Source organism: Gorilla gorilla, chromosome 15 (assembly GCF_029281585.2).
Source record: "Gorilla gorilla gorilla isolate KB3781 chromosome 15, NHGRI_mGorGor1-v2.1_pri, whole genome shotgun sequence".
Taxonomy (NCBI): domain Eukaryota; kingdom Metazoa; phylum Chordata; class Mammalia; order Primates; family Hominidae; genus Gorilla; species Gorilla gorilla.
The window spans coordinates 91442448-91464086 of record NC_073239.2 but is presented as its reverse complement, the minus strand read 5'-3'; the positions used below and the strand labels follow the sequence as shown (position 1 = coordinate 91464086).

At 52.6% G+C, this 21639-nt stretch overlaps 1 protein-coding gene across 1 annotated transcript in view; it reads left to right on the top strand.

Annotated features, from left to right (window-relative positions):
- LTBP2 (latent transforming growth factor beta binding protein 2) overlaps positions 1 to 21639 on the top strand; it is a 113759-nt gene that overhangs the window by 13028 nt on the left and 79092 nt on the right. Inside the window, exon 3 of the mRNA XM_004055436.5 lies at positions 12986 to 13250. Within this exon, the coding sequence (XP_004055484.5) occupies positions 12986 to 13250 (265 nt within the window). The remainder of the gene's footprint in view (positions 1 to 12985; positions 13251 to 21639) is intronic.

The following is a 21639-nucleotide window of genomic DNA, read 5'->3' as shown; positions in this document are numbered from 1 at the left end:
GGGCATAACAATCTATATAGAGTTGGTTTTGGGGATGAATGATATGAACGCGATAGCTCTTACTGTGCACCAGGTACCATTCTAAGCACTTCATATTGTTCATTTTTAATCCTCACAACAGCCCTATAAGCTAGATTGGATTTTTATCCCCATTTACAAATGAGGTCAGCTGTCTGTCCGAGTCATGCCTCTGAGACTCAACAGAGCCCAGACATGAATCCAGGTAGCCTGGTTCCAGAGTGCAAGGGCTTAGCTCTGTGCTTTCTGATAAATGAGTAAATGTGTGTAGACAGCCTGGTGCAGGCTAAGTTTAGCTGGTATTTTAATGCTAGATCAGGAGACCATGCTGGACTGCCTGGGTTTAAATGTCAGCTCTCAGCTCCACCACGTGGCTGAGGGGCTATGGGCAGGCTGCTTAAAGTTTTTGTGTCTCGGTTTCCTCTTCTGTAAACTGGGATCAACATTGGGCCCTGTCTCCCAGAGTTGTAAGGAACAAACACCGTCACTTAGGTCAGATGTTTAGCTCAAGGCCTGGCATGTGCGATGCACTCTATACACGTTTGGCCTTGATTTTGAGGGCAGGGACTGTGTCTCACCACCCTCAGCAGGCAGCACGCTGGGTACAAGGTAAAGGGTCCATAAGTGTATACTGAATAATACAGGGCCTATCCTGGCCCTGTGCCTGAGAGAGCCCTTTCTGTTGCCCAAGTTCTATCAGCCCTTCCAGAAACTCCCCATGGTGTTCACGGGATCCTGGGGATGGTGACGCTGGAGTGGGCCTGAGCATTTCTCTGCGTGTATCGCGTGGGCAATGGAATGGCATTTCCCCAAGTCCCCATCTCAGTCCTACGAGAACCCTGTCTCTCCTGATCTGAGCTCCTCCTTGGCTTCCTTGAGGGAGCCTGTTTGCCCCATTCATGACAACCACATCCCAAAGTGGAAGACTGTGGCAAGGTGGCTAAGAGCCCCAGCTTTGGAGTCAGGCTCCCTGAGTTCAAACCCTTGCTCCATCACTTACTAGCATGGTGATCTTGGGCAAGTTGTTGATGGTTCTGCCTCAGTTTCCCCATATGTCAGATGGGGATGAGAGTAGTACCCAGTGTAGTTATAAGAATGAGATGTTTATGTGAGGTAATACATGTAAAGCAGTGAGCGCAGCACCTTGCTGTGGGAAATGCTTAACAAGCCTTAGGAAAAGGAGTAAGGGCAAGGGTAGGATTTTCATCTTCACTGACTGGTTAGCACCTGCCAGGAGCCAGGAGCCAGGAGCCAGGAAAGTCTCATCTCCGGATGAACCATCCAGTGGGGACTCTGAAGTTGGCAGGGAGTGGTGGAGAGGAAGGTAGGAGGTGGCGAAGGGTAATAATTATATGACCTCAGTGGAACCCAGCTGATATGTAGGGTGCACTCTCATCAAGAGACCCTGTCCATTTCTTACCTCTGCATGGGGGTACCCTTCCTGGGGAGATCTTCCTGGGGAGCAGGTTACCCTGAGGCTCTTTGTCCAATGAAGTGATTAGGAGATGTCCTTGACTGGGAGCTTCCTGAAGCCAGGTGCTGTGTCCTGCTGACACCAGTGGAGTGCCTGGCCCTCTCTCCACACCTGTGTCCTTTGTACGTGCTTGAGACCTGTTTATCAAAGAGCTGAGTGGGGAAATGATGGCATGGGTGGCTGGCAGTTTCCTCCCTCCATCCCCAGCTGCCTCTTCTCAGTCTCCTTCACTGGCTTCTCCCTCTCTACCTGACGTCTTAATGTTGGGCTTCCCCAGGACTTTCCCCAGACCTTCCAAATCCCTCACCCCAAAGAGGGAGGCCATAGGAGCCAAGCGGAGCATGAACTGCCCCTGGGTATTGAGTGCCAGCAGGCACTGTGCCCGACAATTGACATGCAATACTAACAGTAATGCCCGGGGCTCACTCTGCCTGGATGTGCCAAACACTGCCATCTTCCTTCAAACCCTCATGGTGTTCTCTGTCCTGGTCCCCTCCTGTGTCCCTCGCTGCTGCTTCTCCTCTGCTCACTACTAAACTGTGGGTTTCCCAGGACTTAGTCTGGGGTCTTCTTCTTTTTTTGTCTTTGCATTGCTCCTGGAACGATCTGCTGCCTTCTCATGGATGTAAACATCATCTCTGGGCCAATGACGCCCAGATTCACATGAATCCTCTGCCAGGCCTCTCGTCTGACCTTCAGTCTTTCGCATCTGCTGCCTGCTCAACATCTGCGCTTGATGTCTCCCAGACATCCTCATCCCAACTTGTCTAAAATGAACTCGTGACTTCCCTTCCTCTGAGCTAACTCCCCCGTGCAGGTCTTACTCACTCTGTTAACTGGCACCCCCATCGACCTGACTGCTAGAGCCAGCCACCCAGGGGCTACAGGGACACCTTCCTCTCACTCAGGCTTTGACATCAACCCATTACCAAGCCCTGTTTGTTTTACTTCCTCAGTCCCTCGTGGACCTGCCTGCTTCCCTGCTGCCTCTCTGGGCCAGGGCCCTGTCACAGCTCTTCTGGGTGATACCGCAGCCTGCTGCCCGCTCTCCCTGCCGCCCTCAACACATCCCACCTGAAACTTCCTGCAGCGGCGTCTCCGCACTCACCCAGCTCCCCGAGTGCAGCCTGGGCCGCTGGCCTCTCGGCTGGTGCACATGCTGCTGCCTCTGTGTCTGCTCCCCGTCATCTCTCTGTGCGGCTGGCCTTTGTCATCTACCCAGTCTCTGTTTTGAGGTGTCCTCCTCAGAGGGGCTGCCCTGGCCACTCTTGCTTGAGTGGCCCCCACCGGCCTTGTTCTTCTGGATCTTGGGCCCTCGACTGTCTCCTCCATCCCTCACATACCAAGTTCTGCTCCACTTCTTTGTTTTTAATTTTTATTTATTTATTTATTTATTTTTGAAGCAGCGTCTGGCTCTGTCACCCAGGCTGGAGTGCAGTGGCGCAATCTCCGCTCACTGTAATCTCGGCCTCCCGGGTTCAAGCAGTTCTCCTCCCTCAGCCTCTCAAGTAGCTGGGATTACAGGTGTGTGCTACCACGCCTGACTAATTTTTGTATTTTTATAGAGACGTTTTGACTAATTTTTGTATTTTTGTAGAGACGTTTCATCATGTTGGCCAGACTGGTCTTGAACTCCTGACCTCAGGTGATCCACCCGCCTCGGACTCCCAAAGTGCTGGGATTACAGGCATGAGCCACCACGCCCATCCTGCTCCACTTCTTTGTTTACCTATTGAGTGACAGTCCCTCTGACTAAATTGTAAGCCCCAAAAGGACAGTCTCTCTTGTTTGCCATCCTGGCAAATTGTGCGTTTGAATGCATTACTGTTTTCTAGAGAATAACACTGAGGCTCACAGAGGTGATGAAACTGGCCCCAGGTGAGATCCCACAGTCAGAACTCAAACATGGGTCTCCAACTGCAGGGCCACACTGTCCTTCATGCCCCTGCCCTGGCCTCTCTGATTTGTCAGTATTTGGGGTGGTGTTCTCATCCTTCCCAACCATCCTGGGCCTGGGCGCGGGGGGCTGGTGCTGTTGTGGGAGGATGGCTGGCTCCACTCCAGCCTATAACTGTCTCCCCTGGAAGCTGCTTCTCTGGAAAAGACTCATCCCCGGGGACCCCTCCCAGCCTGTCTCACCTCTGGGGCCCCTCTGGCACTGAGGCTTCCTCCCAGACAAGCCTTGGGACTGTGGGGATGGACAGGCAACTCTTCTCTGCTTTGCGGCAGCAGCTGGAGAGGAGCCTAGGCCTCTCAGCCCTGGGCCATGAGCCGGGCCCAGAGTCTTCCTCCTCATGCCTGCTGGAGCCTGTGGGATTGGGGCTGCTCTCTGCCCCAGCCCCTGGCCCCGTGGCTCCCCGGCCCCGACCTGGCCCAGTGTTGCAGCATTTGTTAATGCAATTAACAGGGCGGTCCATGCTGAAGGGCTGGGGGCCAAGGTCTGACTCACACCTCCCCTTCCTCCCCTCCAGCCGCCAAACGGTAGAGGCCCGCTTGGTCTGCCAGACAGCGTCTGCAGAGAGCAAGTGAGGGGCCAAGAACGGCATCTTTCTCTCATTAGGAGGTTTTATGCGAACACAACTGCTATTTTGGAGCCGGGCACTTGGCCGGCCCCTGAGCCCCAGTGCAGTTTCCAGCCGTCCTGAGCCGTGGCCCTGGCACAGCTGTGTGGGAGCTGGGTGAGCCCCTGAGGCCCTGACTTCTCCCACAGCCTGGGGGCTCGGGTCCTCAGTCAGGGCCTGGGAGACACAGCCCCTGGGCAGAGCTTGAGAGTGGAGAGAGCGATTCTGAGGTGGATTCCGAGGGTGGATTCCGAGTATGCGTGTGAGCCAGACAGGGATTCCCTGGGCTAGGGGATCTCTGACATCAGGGTCCCTCTCCTTCCTATGGAAACCAAAAGTCAAGGTTGTGGAGAAACAGCTCAGGGCCACAGGTGGACCCCCCAGTAAGCAGATTCCAGGGACAAACTGAGGTCTCCAGGTGAGGGTCCCAAGTCGGATGCCCAGGGGTGTCTGAGGTAAATACTGTGGATGAGGTGCAAACTGTCCCGTCTGCGAAGGCCTCTAGCTGTGAAAGGGGACAGGGCCCCGGCCTGAGGAGGGGATCGGGTGGCTCAGTGGATAGGGTCTTAGCATCCCACTGGCACAGATTTTAGGGAAAATGGAGGTTTAACCTGGGAAGCGGCTGAACTTCAGGAATGGGGGGCTGGGCCCAGAGTCTGGAGTTGAAGTTCTTCCCCCAGACCAGAGCGGGTGGCACTGGAAGCCACTGAGGAAGGGAGAGGCTAGAGGGGCCCACCCTGAAGTTGGTGCCTCCTCTATCTAACGGGTCATAGATGGAGGGCGAAGGTGTCTCTGGGGCCCAGGAGAGAGAGCCAATGACAAACGCCTTGCCCGGGGGGTAGGGTGGCAGTGGGGAGGGGTCTGGCTATATTTGACACCTAGAAAGCAGTCCCCACCCAGCACCATGGCCCTTGGTTGTTCCTCTCTGTAACCAGGGCCTGATCCCTGGAGACGTGTTTGAGTCCCAGCTCTGTGTCCTGGGGCAAGTGACTGGCCCTTTTCTAGCCACAGGGCCTCGTCCATAAAATGGGCATAACAATCTATATAGAGTTGGTTTTGGGGATGAATGATATGAACTCGATAGCTCTTACTGTGTGCCAGGTACCATTCTAAGCACTTCGTATTGTTCATTTTTAATCCTCACAACAGCCCTATAAGCTAGATTGGATTTTTATCCTGAGGGCCTGAGTTGACATTGCCCTTTCCTGGGGAAAGGGTCATAGCCAAGAAGCTCAGAGGCCATCTGGCCTCTGGGGGAGTGGTTAGTTTTGTTGTTGTTTTAGGCTTTGCTGTGCTGGCCAGTGGAACTTCCTGTGATGATGGAAATGTTCTATATCTTGCTGTCCAGTGTGGTAGCCGTGAGCCACATGTGGGTGTCGAGCACTTGAAATATGGCTTGTGAGACTGAAGGAACTGAATTTTAAATTTTATTTAATCTGAATCCATTTAAATTTAAATAACCACATACAGTTCGTGGCTACAGTGTGAGACTCTCTTGAACAGCACAGCTTTAGAGAGTCCAAAGTACACCCACGTCCAGGTGCTCAGCTGACACTCACAACAGCTCTTTGAAGTAAGAATTATCAGCCCCATATCGTGGACGAGGCCACTGGAACACTGGTGGAGACATCTCAGCGGGATGACATGTGTCCAAGGTCGTGCAGCTGAGATGTAGCAGAGCTGGGGTCAAACCAAACCAATCCTCCTGCCCCCCACCCCGTGTTCTTGCTGCTACCCAGTAGCCAATGAGCAGGGGCTCTGAGCAGATGGTAGGAGCAGCCTGCATGGGTTGGTCAGGAGGGGCTGTTTCTAGAATCTCTCCCAGGCCTGCCCATTCTGAGTTCGGTCCCTTCCCAAAAGTAGGGGTTTTGTGTGGAAAATCTGAGCAAACCTCTGTTGACTGTTCTGGGGTGGAGTGAAGGGAGAAGGGGCTCAGCTAGGAACATGGGGGGATTAGGGGAACAATGCCTTTTATTTCTTGCTTTTAAAGCAATTTCAGGAGTTTTCTTCCTCTTTTGGCGTCCTGCTGACTCCACAGAGCCGAACACCCAAAGCTGGGACTTTCCACCTCTCTAATGCTCAGTGAAGAGCAGGCCAGGGGGGTGTGGAAAAGAAAGGGTCCTGGAGGAGCCCAAATTATGAATGGCTAGAGACTGGCATTGGCAAGCGAGGAGGCTTCGTCACAGTGTAGTCTTCCGGTTGTCCAAGGGTACTGTCCCAGGGGCTGGGGGGTATTCCGTCTTCTGCAGATCAACTCCCACAGGCTAAATGTGGACATCGCGGTATCATGCTTGATAAACGGACCAGTAATCAAGTGGAGATTCATTAGAACCACATAACCCATACTAGGTTGATTTCTCAAGTATAAGGCCTGGTCTGTTGCCCAGGCTGGAGTGCACTGAAACCATCATGGTTCACTGCAACCTCAAACTCCTGAGCCCAAGTGATCCCTCCCACCTCGGCCTCACAAGTAGCTAAGACTAGAGGTGTGCACCATCACACCCAGCTAATTTTTAAAGTTTTTTTTTTTAGAGATGGGGTCCCACTCTACAAAATATATAAGTATAAGGCCTGGTCTGTTGCCCAGGCTGGGCAACCCTTGGACTAAGGCAATCCTCCAGCCTCAGCCTCCTAAAGTGCTGGGATTACAGGCGTGAGCCACCGCACCCACCTCTAGGATCTCTACTGTTGAGGAAAAATTGGAGGCATCAAACTCCAAGGACAAAACATGAAGACTCGCTGGCCCACCATGGATGGAGGTTTTCTCTCTTAAAATTCCCACAGCACTGCATGGAACTGCCTCTCCTGGGACCTCAGCGTTTCCTTCTTTGCTCTAAGCAATAGCCTCTGCCACTGGAGATTCTGAGATGGCCGATTTCCTTTTGGATATTTAAGTTTTGAAATCATGCTCATTTGGCATAGGAATGTGTCACTTCAGTCTCCTTTAAACAAAAGGACACACGACCACGATTGCCCCTCCCTCCCGAAGGGTCACTAGACTTCATGCACCAGTAATGTTTCCAAAAATATCTTAAGTACCAACATGCAGTGGCCAGCTTTTCATTTTTCCAAGTGAAGCCATCAGGAAAAAACAAAAAACAAAACTAATTACCACTTGTCATCACCTTTAATTAAAAAGAACATTTTAACTCCAAAAATGTAGAAAAGACATCATCTCAAAAGACACTCTTTAGATGGGAAAAATATAGCCTATGAAAAAGAAACAACCCAGGAAGGTGTTTCTTTTCCTGACTTTATGGCAGACGGGTAAAAACTGTCAGAACTGTCCCATTCATAGACAGGCACTGGAAGCCACCATCATGGACCATTTAGGGGTGACTTTTGGGGGAGTGGCGAGAGAGGAGAGGAGTCTACATACTCCAATCCCATAATGCAAACACTCAGCTCAAAACACAATGCTTGATTTCTGTGAGGAAGCCAGGTAGTTCCAGGCATCTTGCTGAGACTTGTGAAAACAAGAGAGGATGCGAGTGAAGCCGGCGAGAGCTGGTTCTAAACCTCCAAAAACCTGAAACTTGTTGGAGGCTCTGCCTCAGCAGATTGGGCCTCTGCACAGCATCCTACATGGTTAATTCAGAAGGGTTACCTTCCTGAGGGGATTTTTCCCACCAACACGTCTGGCTGGTTTGGAAGCCTTTTAGAACTTGATTTACTAGGCTATTATATACTAAATGCCATTTCCACAGTTCCCCCTAACCACTCATTTCCCATGAGCTGTTTGTTCATTGTACCAACCAAAGTTTTCCAGCCCTAACCCTCACTGAGGACCTAATTCCCTGCTTGGAAAATGGTTTCTAGGAATGTGGGAACCCCCACTGGCCAGGGCTTCTCCTTCTGCAGGGCCCAGTCTTGTTCACCTTTCTGGCCTCGGCACCCAGTCTGATGAAGATAAGGTGCTCACTACATGTTTTCGGAATGTATTATTAGCAAGCGAGGCAGAACCAGAGCTAAGTGAGTCGTGGCGTGCCGTAGGGGCTTGGCTTACAGGGTTTGGGGTCTTGGATTTCTAGACAGTGAAAGATCTTCTTTTATATATATATTTAATTTCAGTATCTTTTGGAGTACAAATGGTTTTTGGTTACATGGATAAATTGTTTAGTGGTGAAGTCTAAGACTTTAGTGCACCCATCACCGGAGTAGTGTACATTTTACCCAATATGTAGTTTTTTTTCTGCAACCCTTCCCACTCTTTCCCTTCTGAGTCTCTAAAGTCCATTGTATCACTCTGTATGCCTTTTCATACCCATAGCTTAGCTCCCACTTGTAAGTGATGACATGTATTTGGTTTTCCATTCCTGAGCTACTTCACTTAGAATAATGGCCTCCAGCTCCAACCAAGTTGCTGCAAAAAGACAGTATTTCATTCTTTTCTATGACTGAGTAATATTCCATGGTGTATATATATGTCACATTTTCTTTTTCTTTTCTTTTTCTTTTTTTGAGGCGGAGTCTCACTGTCGCCCAGGCTGGAGTGCAGTAGCACGATCTCGGCTCACTCCTGGGTTTAAGTGATTCTCCTGCCTCAGCCTCCCGAGTAGCTGGGATTACAGGCACCTGCCACCACACCTGGTTAATTTTTTGTATTTTTAGTAGAGATGGGCTTCACCACATTTTCTTTATCCACTCATTGGTTGATGGGCATTAAGTTGGTTCCATATCTTTGCAATCGTGAATTGTGCTGCAATAGACATACACGTGCGGGTGTCTTTTTGATAGAATGACTTCTTTGCCTTTACTCAGTAGTGGGATTGCTGGATTGAATGGTTGACCTACTTTTGGTTCTTTGAGAAATCTCCATACTGTTTTCCATAGGGGTGGTACTAATTTACATTCCCACCAGCAGTGTATAAGTGTTCCCTTTTCACCATGTCTGTGCCAACATCAATTGTTTTGTGACTTTTTAGTAATGGCCATTCTGGCTGGGATAAGGTAGTATCTCATTGTGGTTTTAATTTGCATTTCCCTGATGATGAGTGATGTTGAACATTTTTTCATATATTTGTTGTATGAAGGATCTTATTGTTAATGTGAAGGATGGGCTGTTCTCAGGGCTCAGGAGGGGAAGGATGGAAGCTAGACTGTTTTCCAAAGGCCATCCTCGGGGCAAGGACCACACACTCAGAGGTGGAAGCTGCATGACCTTCCTCTCACCCACGCCGGGCTTTGGGTCTCTGTGGCAGAGAGGTGTGGGTCCATGTGGGAGATCACTCAGGCCTTCCCATTCTATTCCCTCCCTAAAAAAACCCCAAGGCCGAGACCTGCCCTGGGCACATCTGCTTCCTCCATGTTCACTAGCACTGGCGTGGCTGCTGGGCTGGCCCCAGCTGACCATGTTTCCAGTGGTGGTGGTGACAGGGGCCTGGCAGGTAGTCAGGTGGGGACTAAGTATGCTTGGGCAGATGGAGGGGTGGCCAGGCCAAAATCCTGCCGTAGTGGCAGTTTGTGTTTGGGGAAGTGCTCTGGGTTACAATTCTCTGACATGGTTTTACCTAGAGGCCTGGAGCCTGCCAGGAAGAGGTGCCTGGGCATGAAGAAAAATGCTCTGGCCTCAGAGCCCAACTTGGGGTTGGAATGCTATTAAAACCTGTTATTTCCCGTGCTCTCTGCTGATAGACTGGTCTTGAGTGCCCTTGGTGCACAATGTCCAATTTATTCATCCTTTGTGTCTCTGGTCAGCATCACCTCCTCCAAGAAGCCTTCCCTGACTTTCCCTACTCCCTGCCTCAGCCTGGGTTAGAGGGTCCAGCTGACATAGCACTTGTCATATAACTTGTGTGTTCTACTTTCCGTGTCAGACAGTGTGCTGGAGACACTATCACAAGCTTCACACCCAGTGAGTGCTCTACGAATGCTCATTGGATAAGCCCATGAGATGACGTACATCCTCCATCATTATTTAAAAATTCTGTGTGGGCTTTGGAAGGGTGTGTGGTCCTGGGGTCTCCACTGTCAGGGCCAATTGGGATGTGCGGTTTCTCAGGGCAGAGTTCCCAAGGGTGCATTTGGTGGCTGACTTGAAGCCAACAGATCCCCTTTATTTCCTTATCAGCTCTGGGCCAAGGCTCAGAGATAGTAGAGAGGAAGAGGAAGAACCATGCCCACCCTTCTGGGAGTCAGTGGGGGTGGAAAGAGCCTGGGCTTCTCAGTCACACAGAACTGGATTTGAATCCTGGCTCCACCATTAACTAGCTGGGTGACCTCAGGCAAGTCTCTTAACCTCTCTGAGCTTCAGCAGCATTATCTGTAAAATGGGAATCATAGTCACACCTGCTGCATAGAATTGTCGAGAGGCTTCAGTGAGAGCGTGTATGCAGAGCACGGTGCCAGGCCTATTGTCACACTCATCAGACAGTAGCTGCCATAATAAAAATAATAATGATCATGTTATTGTTAGGCATATGTTAGGAGCTAAAGTTACAAAGAGGTGTAAGAGACAGTCACTGCACTTCAAGGGGCTGACTATATGAGTCAGGAAATTGAGACACATGCATAAAAAAACTAATGGCAGTGGCCTCGCGCGGCGGCTCACGCCTGTAATCCCAGCACTTTGGGAGGCCGAGGTGGGTGGATCACCTGAGGTCGGGAGTTTCAGACCAGCCTGACCAACATGGAGAAACTCCGTCTCTACTAAAAATACAAAATTAGCAGGGCATGGTGGCGGGCACCTGTAATCCCAGCTACTCGGGAGGCTGAGGCAGGAGAATCACTTGAATCTGGGAGGCGGAGGTTGTGGTGAGCCGAGATCGCGTCGTTGCATCCAGCCTGGGCAACAAGAGTTAAACTCCGTTTCAAAACAAAAACCCAAAAAACAAAAACAACAACAACAAAAACTAATGGCAGTATGCAGGGCATGCCCAGTGAATGGCAAACACGACAAGTGTTTTTCCTGTTAATCAAAGGAGGGAGCAGCTGCTGAGAGGTGGGTGTCCAGCATGGGGAAGTGGGTCTTGAGGGAACAGTAGGAGCCAGGTAAATGGAGAGCAAGTGGGAAAGAAGAGAGGACATAGCACATGCAAAGACGGAGAGAAGACAGAGCAGAGGCTACCTGGGGCCACAGCCAGCAGGCCAGCTCGGCTGGAGCACGTTGGCTTAGAGGAATGTTAGAGGGGATGAGACCAGGAGGGTCTTCAGTGCTCGTCTATGGACTTGAATCCTGAAGACATCAGGGAGCCATTGAAGGTCTCTGTGACATGGGCCAGGTGGAATTTTGGAGGTGTTTATCCCGGCCAGCCCCTGGTTTGGATTCTGGTACTCTTCTCAGAAAGGAGAGTTCAGCTCACAAAACCCAGGAACCTGCTCTGGGTAGCTGTGCCTGGTAGTTTCACAGGTGCCCTTAGGATCCCTGAGATGACAGGGTCTGTGTATCTGCCTCCTCTTCCTCACTGACCTTGCCTACACCTCCTCCGCCACCAGACCCTGGCCTTCCTGGGTCTCTGGCAGCTCCTCGAGTACGCCACGTTCCTTCCAGCCTCCACAGCCTGGTCTTCCCCTCGCCCTCTGCTTGGGAGACTGCCCAGGTCTTTGGGGGTTCGCTTCCTTTGCACGCTCGCATCTCTCTCTTCAGAGAGGTGCCCTGGCCGCCCCATCTGAGTCTCCTGGTTGGGCCTGGACCCCTGCATCACCTGGGTTGTCTTCACAGCCCTTGAAACTGCCTGAGGCCACATCATGCTGTTGTTTTCTTGCTTCCTGTTGGTGTCCTTTACTCGACCGCAAGCCCCAGATGGACAAGGACTTTGTCCCAGTGCCTGGCATTCACTAGGGCTCAACAGCTATTTGTTGAATGAATGAGCGATGGATGGATGAGGCATTGGGTTTCGAGGGTGCGGTGTGAGCCAGACCATGCTTCCGGGGCTCACATGTGTTCCCCAGTGGAGGTCCTGGCAGGGGAGGGGCAGGACTCCATATCCCAGTGTGTGCCTCTGTGTGGAATGTTCCCTTGGCCATTAATCATGGGATGTGGCTCTGGACTTTGCAAGGGGATGAAGGACAGTGAAGAGAGGAGTCAGCCTGGGGAGCTGGTGGCTAATGCTGCATAGGGCTAACCGGGAGGAGGGCCTGGTTTCAGCTCCACCTTGCCTCCGGCTGGACCCACAGCCCAGGAGGCAGAATCCAGAGAGAGCCTGAGCCTGAACAGAGGCCCCACAGAGCGGGGCACTTACCTGGCCGGCAGCGGCTGTGGTGCCGGCAGCTGTGTTCTGGCCACCATGCTTTCTCTGGCCGCAGTCGAGAGTTCTGCCTTGCTAAGGAGGGCGGGAGATGGAGAACAATGGGAAGGAGAGGACAGACCGTCAAGCTGAAGATGCCTTTGAAGGACGCTTAGAGTCCTCCAGCCTCCTTAGTTCACCCCTCCCATGATTTAGGCGCAAATAGAGGCTCAGTGAAGTCAAGACCATGCAGCTCACAAGTGACAGGAAAACCCCAGCAACTCAAACCGCTTGAATTTCAGGCCAGTGTTGGGCCCTTTCCCACAAAAGAGACTGATTCATTCATCCATTCGCTCCATGTTTACTGAGAATCTACTCTGTGGCAATCCCTATTCAAAGTTCCGGGGCCGCTGTCTGTCCTCAGGGGGCTTCCAGTCTGGTGGGAGTGAACATTTCAGTATAGACACAGTGTCAGGCAGTGCACTTCCTCTTCAGGGTGTGCTGTGGGACGTGGTGGTGTGAGCCACTCTGCAGCTGGCCATATAGTCTTTGGTTGTCCAGAGATCAGAGGTGAACAAGTCCTGGGGGTCTGTGGATGGAGGTGGGAGAGACATGGGTCAGGGAGCCCCCTGAGGCCAGGAGAGTGGCTTCCTGCTTGAGCGACAGGGTTGCAGCACTCAGGAGGGTCCTTCTGACAGGAGGGTGTGGGCAGCTGTGGTCTCAGCGCCCTATGGCCACTGCTGTCACTTCTCTCCCTGTGTCCTCAGCCGTTTGCGAGCCGCCGTGCCAGAACCGGGGCTCCTGCAGCCGCCCGCAGCTCTGTGTCTGCCGCTCTGGTTTCCGTGGAGCCCGCTGCGAGGAGGTCATTCCCGATGAGGAATTTGACCCCCAGAACTCCAGGCTGGCACCTCGACGCTGGGCCGAGCATTCACCCAACCTGCGCAGGAGCAGCGCGGCTGGAGAGGGCACCTTGGCCAGAGCACAGCCGCCAGCACCACAGTCGCCGCCCGCACCACAGTCGCCACCAGCTGGGTAAGTCCCCTTCTCCATGGGGCTTGGGGTCTGGGGCTCAGTCTCTTTTTGGAGGGGCTTCTTCCTTTGGACCGTTTGGTGAAGGCTGGTGGAGAAGGCCGCAGAGTCCTCCCTTCTCTCCTCCCCACCCTCCTTGGCTTTCCCTGGCGTGGCCAGAGATATGAGCAGGAGCGTAGGTGTTGGGGCTGGCATGGGCTTTGCCAGCCTGGGGTGGAAAGAGGAGGAGGGAAGCGAAGTCTTTGCCCTCGAGTGCCTGAAAGAAAGCTGAGGAGGGCGTGTACCTGGGACCACGGCTTCTTGATTCACAGCCTGGCTTTGCCATTTCCCAGGTGGGCCACCCCAGGCGAGTCACTTACCTCTCTGTGCCTCGGATTCTGCATCAGTAAGGTGGGACAATGATAATACCTGTGCTATGAATTGTCATAAAGATTAAATTAGTCAATATAAAGAAAGTGCTTAGAACAGTGCCTGGCGCATATGGAAGCTCTTTATACATGTTCTCCCACACCCCATCCTGACCTCCTCCTCCTCTGCCTGTGGTCCCTGTGATGTAGGAAGGACTCCTCTGCCAGAAGAAGACCCTTCGGTTTCCTCAGCACCCAGCTTCAGCCTCTCTCCTTAGAGGGGAGAAGAAGGAGCATGTGGGAGAAGGGAGTAGAAAGAAAAGTGAACAAGGGGAGTGTTCATGGGCAGGATTCCCTGGCCTGCTTGCCAGCCCATCTGGCTAGACTTTTTCTAGCTCAGGACAGGAAATCTGAACTTTATAAACGAGTCCATTTCTAGGGGACTGTGTTTTCCTTTTCGTTTTTCAGGTTAGTTTTTCCATTTGCTTTCTGCTTAAGAAGTTCTTTCTGAAATGTTGCAACCTTGCCTTGCTGAACTAATGGGAAAGAGGATTTGCTCTTTCAGAGCCCAGGAGAACCAGGGAGAGGAGGCTGACCTTGAGGTTAGGTTCCAGCAGGAAAGGTTAGGAGAGACTGGCTGAGTTGGAGGGAGAGCAAAGAAAGGAGGTTGAGGGTGTCCAGGAACTCTGAGAGTGGGTGAGGTCAGGCGGACCAGGATCTTGGTGAGCTGAGTTCCGGGGCCCTGGTCACCCAAGCAGATGTTTTCCAAGGGCAGCTAGGAGCAGGAAGAAAGAAAGGATGGACTCAGGTCAAGGGCCTAGGGAACTCCAAGGTCAAGAGCAAAAGATCCAAACCCTGCAGCCAAGGCCCAGGGGTGCTGCGGCAGAAACAAGGAGCAGAGCTAAGGGGTCCCAGGTGGATAACAGTGAGGGCCTGGGATTGGCAGTGAGCAGGTGGGCAGTGCCGGTGCCTTGTTCTGATCGGTCCTGGCTGAGGGTCCTAGGTGGTAAGCCTGGTGTAAGGCACCTGGAGGAATACTAGAGGTGCCAGTTCAAGGGCCAGCCAGGGCAGGGGTGGGCACAGAGTCCTTCCAGCAGAGCTTCCCCCATCTCTTTTGGCTTGTGGGATTCACTTATTTATGATGCACTGATCCCATGTGGGTGTGTGCTAGGAGCAGGGGTTGCTGGGCAAGTCACTCTGCCTCTCACACTCTTGAATCTTGAGTCAGAGCCCTTTGAAGTCCCCTGCTGCATCTTCCCACCAGTCTGACTCCTCCCCATTCTTCAAGGTGAATCACATTCACTAGGCTCTCTGGCCCCTGCAGCACTTACTCTCTGGTATGCATCTGCGCCCTGCACCCCCAGCTGCTTGTAGACCCAGTGGCCTGTGCTCTGGATTTCTCTGCAGCCCCCCTGCATAGTGCCTGGCCCATCAAAAATGCTCAGTCCATATTTGCTCTGACACTGGGTCCAAACTACAGTTAGCCTAACAAAAGGGCCCACTTGGCACTGAACCCTCAGCCTGTACCTGCAGCCAAGGGCACCACCCCATGTGTTGCTCAGAGGGCAGGAGGAGGTGAGGCCCCTGCCGGTTCCCATGGCGGGTTCTCCATTTTTCCCTAGCGCAGCACTTTTCACCCTGCCTTCAGATGGTCTGTCCATTTGCTCACTGGACCAGGAGCTACCCAGGAGCTCACAGGGACTGTGTCCTGCTCATTCAAAATTGTGTCCCTGGTACCTAACACCATGCCTGGCACACTTCTGTGCTCAATCAGTGTAAGTTAAATGGATAAATAAATGAGGCTAGGTGATGGGGAGAGGGAAGGCTGCGAGGCCAGGAGGATGGGCAGTGTGAGCCTTCTATCCCCCAGTGAAGGTTTCCTGTGTGTGACAGGCAGTGGAGAGCCGAGGTCCTGGGTGAGGTCTCTGGCCCACAGCAGGGCTGTCCTCTTTGACTTCCACAGGCTCCCTGGCCAGGGGCTACTGTGATGTTCTTAATGAGCTGCAGCCTCCAGGCCAGCCTAGTCTCTCTGTGCCCTGGGGCCTCAATGCCATGAAATCTGGGAGTGCCCTACTGTTGGCCCAGCTGCTGGCCCAGCTGTGTTTTGCTTTAGGAGGCCAAATCCTGCTTGCCTGGTGGTGTCAGACATTTCCTGTGACCTTGGCCAGGTTTCTCAAGCAGTCGCTGGCCTCTCTCCTGATAGCAACTTGGAAAGGCCCTGTGTGTCCAGATAGAGGTGGTGACATGACACAGGGGGCATTCTAGGAGTTGGGGAGGGAAATGTCTGGGGAGGGGAACACTGCAGGGATTGGTGATGGCCAGAGGCCCTCTTTAGGAGAGCAGGCAGAGACTGAGAGACTTGTGTCCTGGAGGAAGACCAGAGGGAGAGGCCAGGAGTGTCCCAGGCAGCAGGCAGGGTGCCCTACAGAGGGCCAGATGTGGAATGATGCTGTCCAGCTGTTGTCTGGGCTGGCTGGAGGGGCGTGGAGACTCCCTTGAGCCTCATGTCCTGGCTTCTTCCCCAAGGCTGGGCAGAGTGCCTGCCTCACCTGGAGATCAAAAGCCAGGCAGCTGGGAAGGGCCTGGAGAGATGGGAGAGGGCTGGTTACAGGAACCTGCAACCAGCAGGCTTTGGAAAGCAGTGGTTTAGACCAGCACTTCTCAAACTGAAACCAGTAGGTGAGTCACCTGGGAACTTGTCAACATGCAGGTTCTGATTCGGCAGGTCTAGGATGAGCAGCTCTAACGTGGTCCCACGGGATGCTGATGCTACTGGGCCACGGACCATATTTTGAGTAGTGAGGGTTAGAGCCCGGGCTTTGGTGCGTTCTGATTCTGGATTTAGCACTCACCAGCTGTGTGTCAACAGGCACTCATCCTAACCTCTCTGAGCCAATAGTGTCCACCTGATAGGATGACAGGAAAGATTAAATGAGGCCATGTGAGTAGAACAGTTAGCGTGGTGCCTGATATGAGTTAGTGTTCAATGCACGATAGCTGTCAGTGCGCAGGATCTCTTTGCTGTGAGGACTTGGGTGGATGGGAGGAGGTGGCAACGAGCAGAGAGAGGAAACTGGAGTGTGTGTGTGTGTGTGTGTGTGTGTGTGCGTGCGTGCATGTACACAGAACAGGTAGAGACCTGTTCTGGGAAGAAATCACAGCCCAGACTCAGCCTCAGTGGTCAGCAGGTCCAGTAGTGGCTTTGGCTGGCTTGGGATACAGTTATTCCACCAGGACCATTGTCACCAGCCCTAGGGAAGAGGAGGTTAAGGGGAGGTGTCAAGAATGGGAGGGACCTCCGCTGGGTTTGCTCTAGACCTGAGGACCTAGAGGCTGAGCCCTGGAGACATCCTACACAGGCTTGAGAAGAATCACTTGAACCCAGGAGGTGGAGGTTGCAGTGAGCTGAGATGGCACCATTGCACTCCAGCCGGGGTGACAAGAGTGAAACTCCATCTCAAAAGAAAAAAAAAAAAAAAAACAACCCTAGGCAGGCTTGGTCACAACATGGGCAACAAGGGGCCTGAAGGCAGTGCTGAGCCCTGAGTGGGGTGGCTGGGGTGTGTCTGGGGAGCTGTGACCCTGTGGTGGTGGCTTCCAGCAGGCTGCTCCTGCCTGGTCGCTCCCTCTCCTCTGGATCTCTTCCTCTCTGCACACCCCACCTCTTTATCCACTGTATTCATTTTCTATGGCTGCCATGACACACGATCACAAAATTAGCAGGTTAAAACAACACACATTTATTTCTGTACAGTTGTATAGGTCACACATCTGAAACGGGTCTCACCAGGCTGAAATCAAGGTGTCAGCAGGCTCCTGGGGCTCTAGGGGGGCTCGGTTTCCTCGCTCATTCAGGTTATCTGCAGAATTCAGTCCCTTGCAATTGTAAGACGGAGGCCCCATTTCCTTGCTAGCTGTCACTTGAGGGCCATATCAGGAGCTGCCCTCATTCCTTGGCTTGAGGCCACCTTCCTCCATCTTCAAAGCCAGCAGCAGCAGGTGGACTCCATGTTTGGATCTCCCCTCTGCCTGCCTCTTTGGCTGTCTGTCTCCCTGACTCACTCCCTTGCCTCCCTCTTCTACTTTTAGTGGCCCATGTCATGACCCTGGGCCCACCAAGATAATCCAGGACCATCTCTCTATTTTAAGGTCAACTGATTAGCAACCTTAACTCCATCGGTAACCCTAATTTCCTTTTGCTATTTAATATAACATATTCAAAGGCGTAACCCCAGGGACAGAGATCATGGGGGCCAACCACACCCACTCACTACAGCACATTCCAACTGGGACCCTTGTCCAAAGTGGAAGAGCTCCCTCTTATCAAGGGCTTGCCACAAGGGTGGCCCTATGTGATCTGGCCCCAAAGCCTGTCTGACATCCCCAGTGTCCACCCTCACCACTCACAGCCCGTGTTCATCCTGCTTCTGCTCTGCCAGCTGACTGTATTTTCCTCAAACGTGCTGGAGATGCTCCCACCTCAGGGCCTTGGCACTTGCTATCCCCCTCCCTGGAGCCCTGGAATTATTATTATTATTTTTTTTTGAGACAGGGTCTCACTCTGTCACCCAGGCTGGAGTGTAGTGTCACAGCTCACTGCAGCCTCGACCTCCTGGTCTCTTGCAATCCTCCCATCTCAGCCTCCCAAGTAGCTGAGACTACAGGTGTGCACCACCATACCCGACTAATTTTTGTATTTTTTTATAGACGTGGTTTCACCGTGTTGCCCAGGCTGGTCTCCAACTCCTGGGTTCAAGCGATCCTCCTGCCTTGGCCTAAGTGCTGGGATTACAGGCGTGAGCCACTGCACCTGGCCCCTGTGTTAGTTTTCTAAGGCTTCTATAACAAACTGAGTGGCTTAAAATAGCAGAAATTTATGCTCTTATAGCTCAGGAGCTGGAAGTCCAAAAATCAAGGTGGCAGGATTGGTTCCCTCTGAGACTCTGAGGGAGAAGGTTCTGTGCCTCTCTGCTAGCATATCTGTTGGCAAACCTTGGCCTTCCTTGGCTTGTAGCTGCATGACCTTGACCCCGCCTCAGTCATCACATGGCCTTCTTCCTTGTGTGTGTCTGTGTGTCTCTGTGTTGTCTTCTTCTTATAAGGGTTCAGTCATTGGATTTAGGGTCCTCCCTAATCCAGTGTGAAGTCATCTAAACCTAACAACATCTACAAAGACTCTGTTTCCAAACGAGGTCACATTCATAGGTCCGGGGTTAGGACTCACGTCTTCGTGGGGACACAATTCAACCCGCATCAAAACACTCTTCCCCTCACACTCCCGTGGCTTCTTCTCCCCTTTCCTTTGTAGTGGGGCCCTCTCTGTCCACCACATCTAAAACCATGCCCTCCACATCCTCCCCACCTCCCACCTGGCATTTTTCTCTGCAACACTAACGTCTTAGGTATTTTACCTATTTATTTGAATTCTTCTTCTTCTTACCCCAAGAAAGTGTCAGATGTGGGAGGACAGGGGTTTTTCTCTCTTTTCTTGGCTGAAATCTCTCCAGCACCTCCAGCATGACTCAGTCCGTTGTAGCATTGAGTAAATACATGCCCAGAGTATGGTTGAGTCAATTAGCTGTCTACACCCATTTTGCTTTACGTCTACAATTGGCTGTCTACATCCGTTTTGTTTTACATCTCACAACTCCCTACAACAGGTGGCCAGGGTTGCCGTTCTGTTGGTGAGGAGAGGCTCAGAGAGGGGAGGTAGCCTGTCCTTACCCCTTCCCAGCCTGGTATCTCCAGCACCTGTTCTCTGCCTGCACTAATCTCTCTGAGTTTTTGTCCGTGGGGAGACAGGGAAGGGCCAGGGCACCAGGGCAGCTCTTGTTGGAGGTCCAACCTCAGGTGGTGAGTGCCAGGACTGCTGGGCACGTATGGCAGCATGTGCCTGCATGTGGGTGGTCACCTGGGCAGAGGCTCCCTACCTCAGAGCAGAACCCTGCCTTGCCTCAGCCTCCACGGCTCCACAGGGGCCCTGTTGGCACTTTTTGGCATGACCTTTAACCTACTGATGCTGAGAGTGATTGGCATGACCTTTAACCTACTGCGCTGAGAGTGAGCCCACGGGTTTCCCGTGGCAGTGCTGCCTGCCTCCACCCAAGATCTTGACTAACTTTCCTGTTGGGAGCACAGGGACTCTGCTCCCAAGTGGGTGGTCTCTCTTAAGTCTGAGGGAACGGAGGGAACTATCAAAAGATTGCTGCCCCAGAGCCACTGCCGGGGAGACCCAGGCATCCCTTCCTAGGGGCAAAGGTGCGGGGAAGGCAGCACCCCCTGGTTGACAAAATGGCAAGGGGTTTTCCCAGTGACGAGGCAGAATCAGAAACTAGGTGCTGGGGCCAGGCGCAGTGGCTCACACCTGTAATCCCAGCACTTTGGGAGGCAGAGGTGGGTGGATCACCTGAGGTCAGGAGTTCGAGACGAGCCTGGCCAACATGGCGAAACCCCGTCTCTACTAAAAATACAAAAAATTAGCCAGGCATGGTGGCAGGCGCCTGTAATCCCAGCTACTTGGGAGGCTGAGGCAGGGGAATTGCTTGAACCCGGGAGGCAAGATCACGACATTGCACTCCAGCCTGGGCAACAAGAGCAAAACTCTGTCTTGAAAACAAACAAAAAGCCTAGGTGCCAGGAATAGGGTGGCTGGGAACAGACACCCAGCCTGGGGACCTCAGTGTGGCAGCTTGTAAACTGTGTCCCCTTCCCCCAGTGCCAGCAGCAAAGGGGTGGGGGTCAGGGAGGACACAGGACAAGGCTCCCTGCAGGGCTGTTGTGGACAGGTCTGCTGATGATATCATGAACCTAGAGGCAGGTTCAGGCTTGGCTGGCAGGAAGGAGGCCGTGTGGCACTGTTATGGGGGAGTGCAGACTAGTTTCTGACTGGGGCAGTGCTGGGCGCCCTGAGGATTAGAGTCTGGTGGCTGGATGAGGGGACATGAGGAGGGTGCCTGGTGGCCCAGTGTGTGTGTCAGGGGAGCTCGGGGCAGGGGGGTTAAATTTGGTGTTAGGCAGAATGTAAATCCTGATGCCCTCACAAACTTTGCAAGCCCCTTTACCTCCCTGAAACTCAATTTCTTTGACCTTGATGTGGGAAAATGAATGTCCATCTTCTACGATGGTTGGGAGAATTTACTGAAATAATGTAGCACGATTCGCGGGGTGTCTGCCACACAGTCGGTCCAATAAACCTGAAATCTCTTGGCCTACCTGCCTACTCCATGTGCTTATGACAAATCAGTGTGGAACACCTCATTTGCCAGGATGAGTTTTTCTGCACCTCACTGTCTGGGCTTATAGCTGGGGAAACTGAGGCAGGATGCAGGTTGGCCACTAGGTTGTGGGCCCGCCTGGAGGCCTGCCCTGGCCTTGTGAGCCTGGCTCCTGCTCCAGCCCCTCCCACTGCTGCCACCCTCCCCTCTGGGCTTCTGTGTGCTGCTGCGGGCCTTCTGCTTGTTCCTTTGGGCTACGTGGCCCCCTCTTTGTCTTTCTTCCTTCTCATTCAAGTCCCTTGGACCCAAGATTGTTCTCTGATTCAGCTGTGACGTGCCAGAAGACCAACGTGTGCTCGGAGACCTTGGGAAAATCTTCTGCCCTTCCTGGGCTTGTTCCCGCATTTGTAAATCAGAGAGCTAGTGTGGATCTCCTCTAAGCTCAAGAGCTAATGGTCAGCTGGGTGCGCTGGCTCATGCCTGTAATCCCAGCACTTTGGGAGGCTGAGACAGGCGGATCACTGAAGGTCAGGAGTGCAAGACCAGCCTGATCAACATGGAAACCCCATTTCTACTAAAGATACAAAAATTAGCTGGGTATGGTGGTGGGCTTCTGTAATCCCAGCTACTTGGGAGGCTGAGATGGGAGAATGGCTTGAATCTGGGAGGTAGAGGTTGCAGTGAGCTGAGATTGCACCACTGTACTCCAGCCTGGGCAACAGAGTGAGACTCTGTTTCAAGAAAAAAAAAAAAAAGAGATAATGGTCTTGGATTCCGGCCAGCCTGGCCATCTTCCATCCCTAATGGTGAAATGTGCTCATTCTCCCCTTT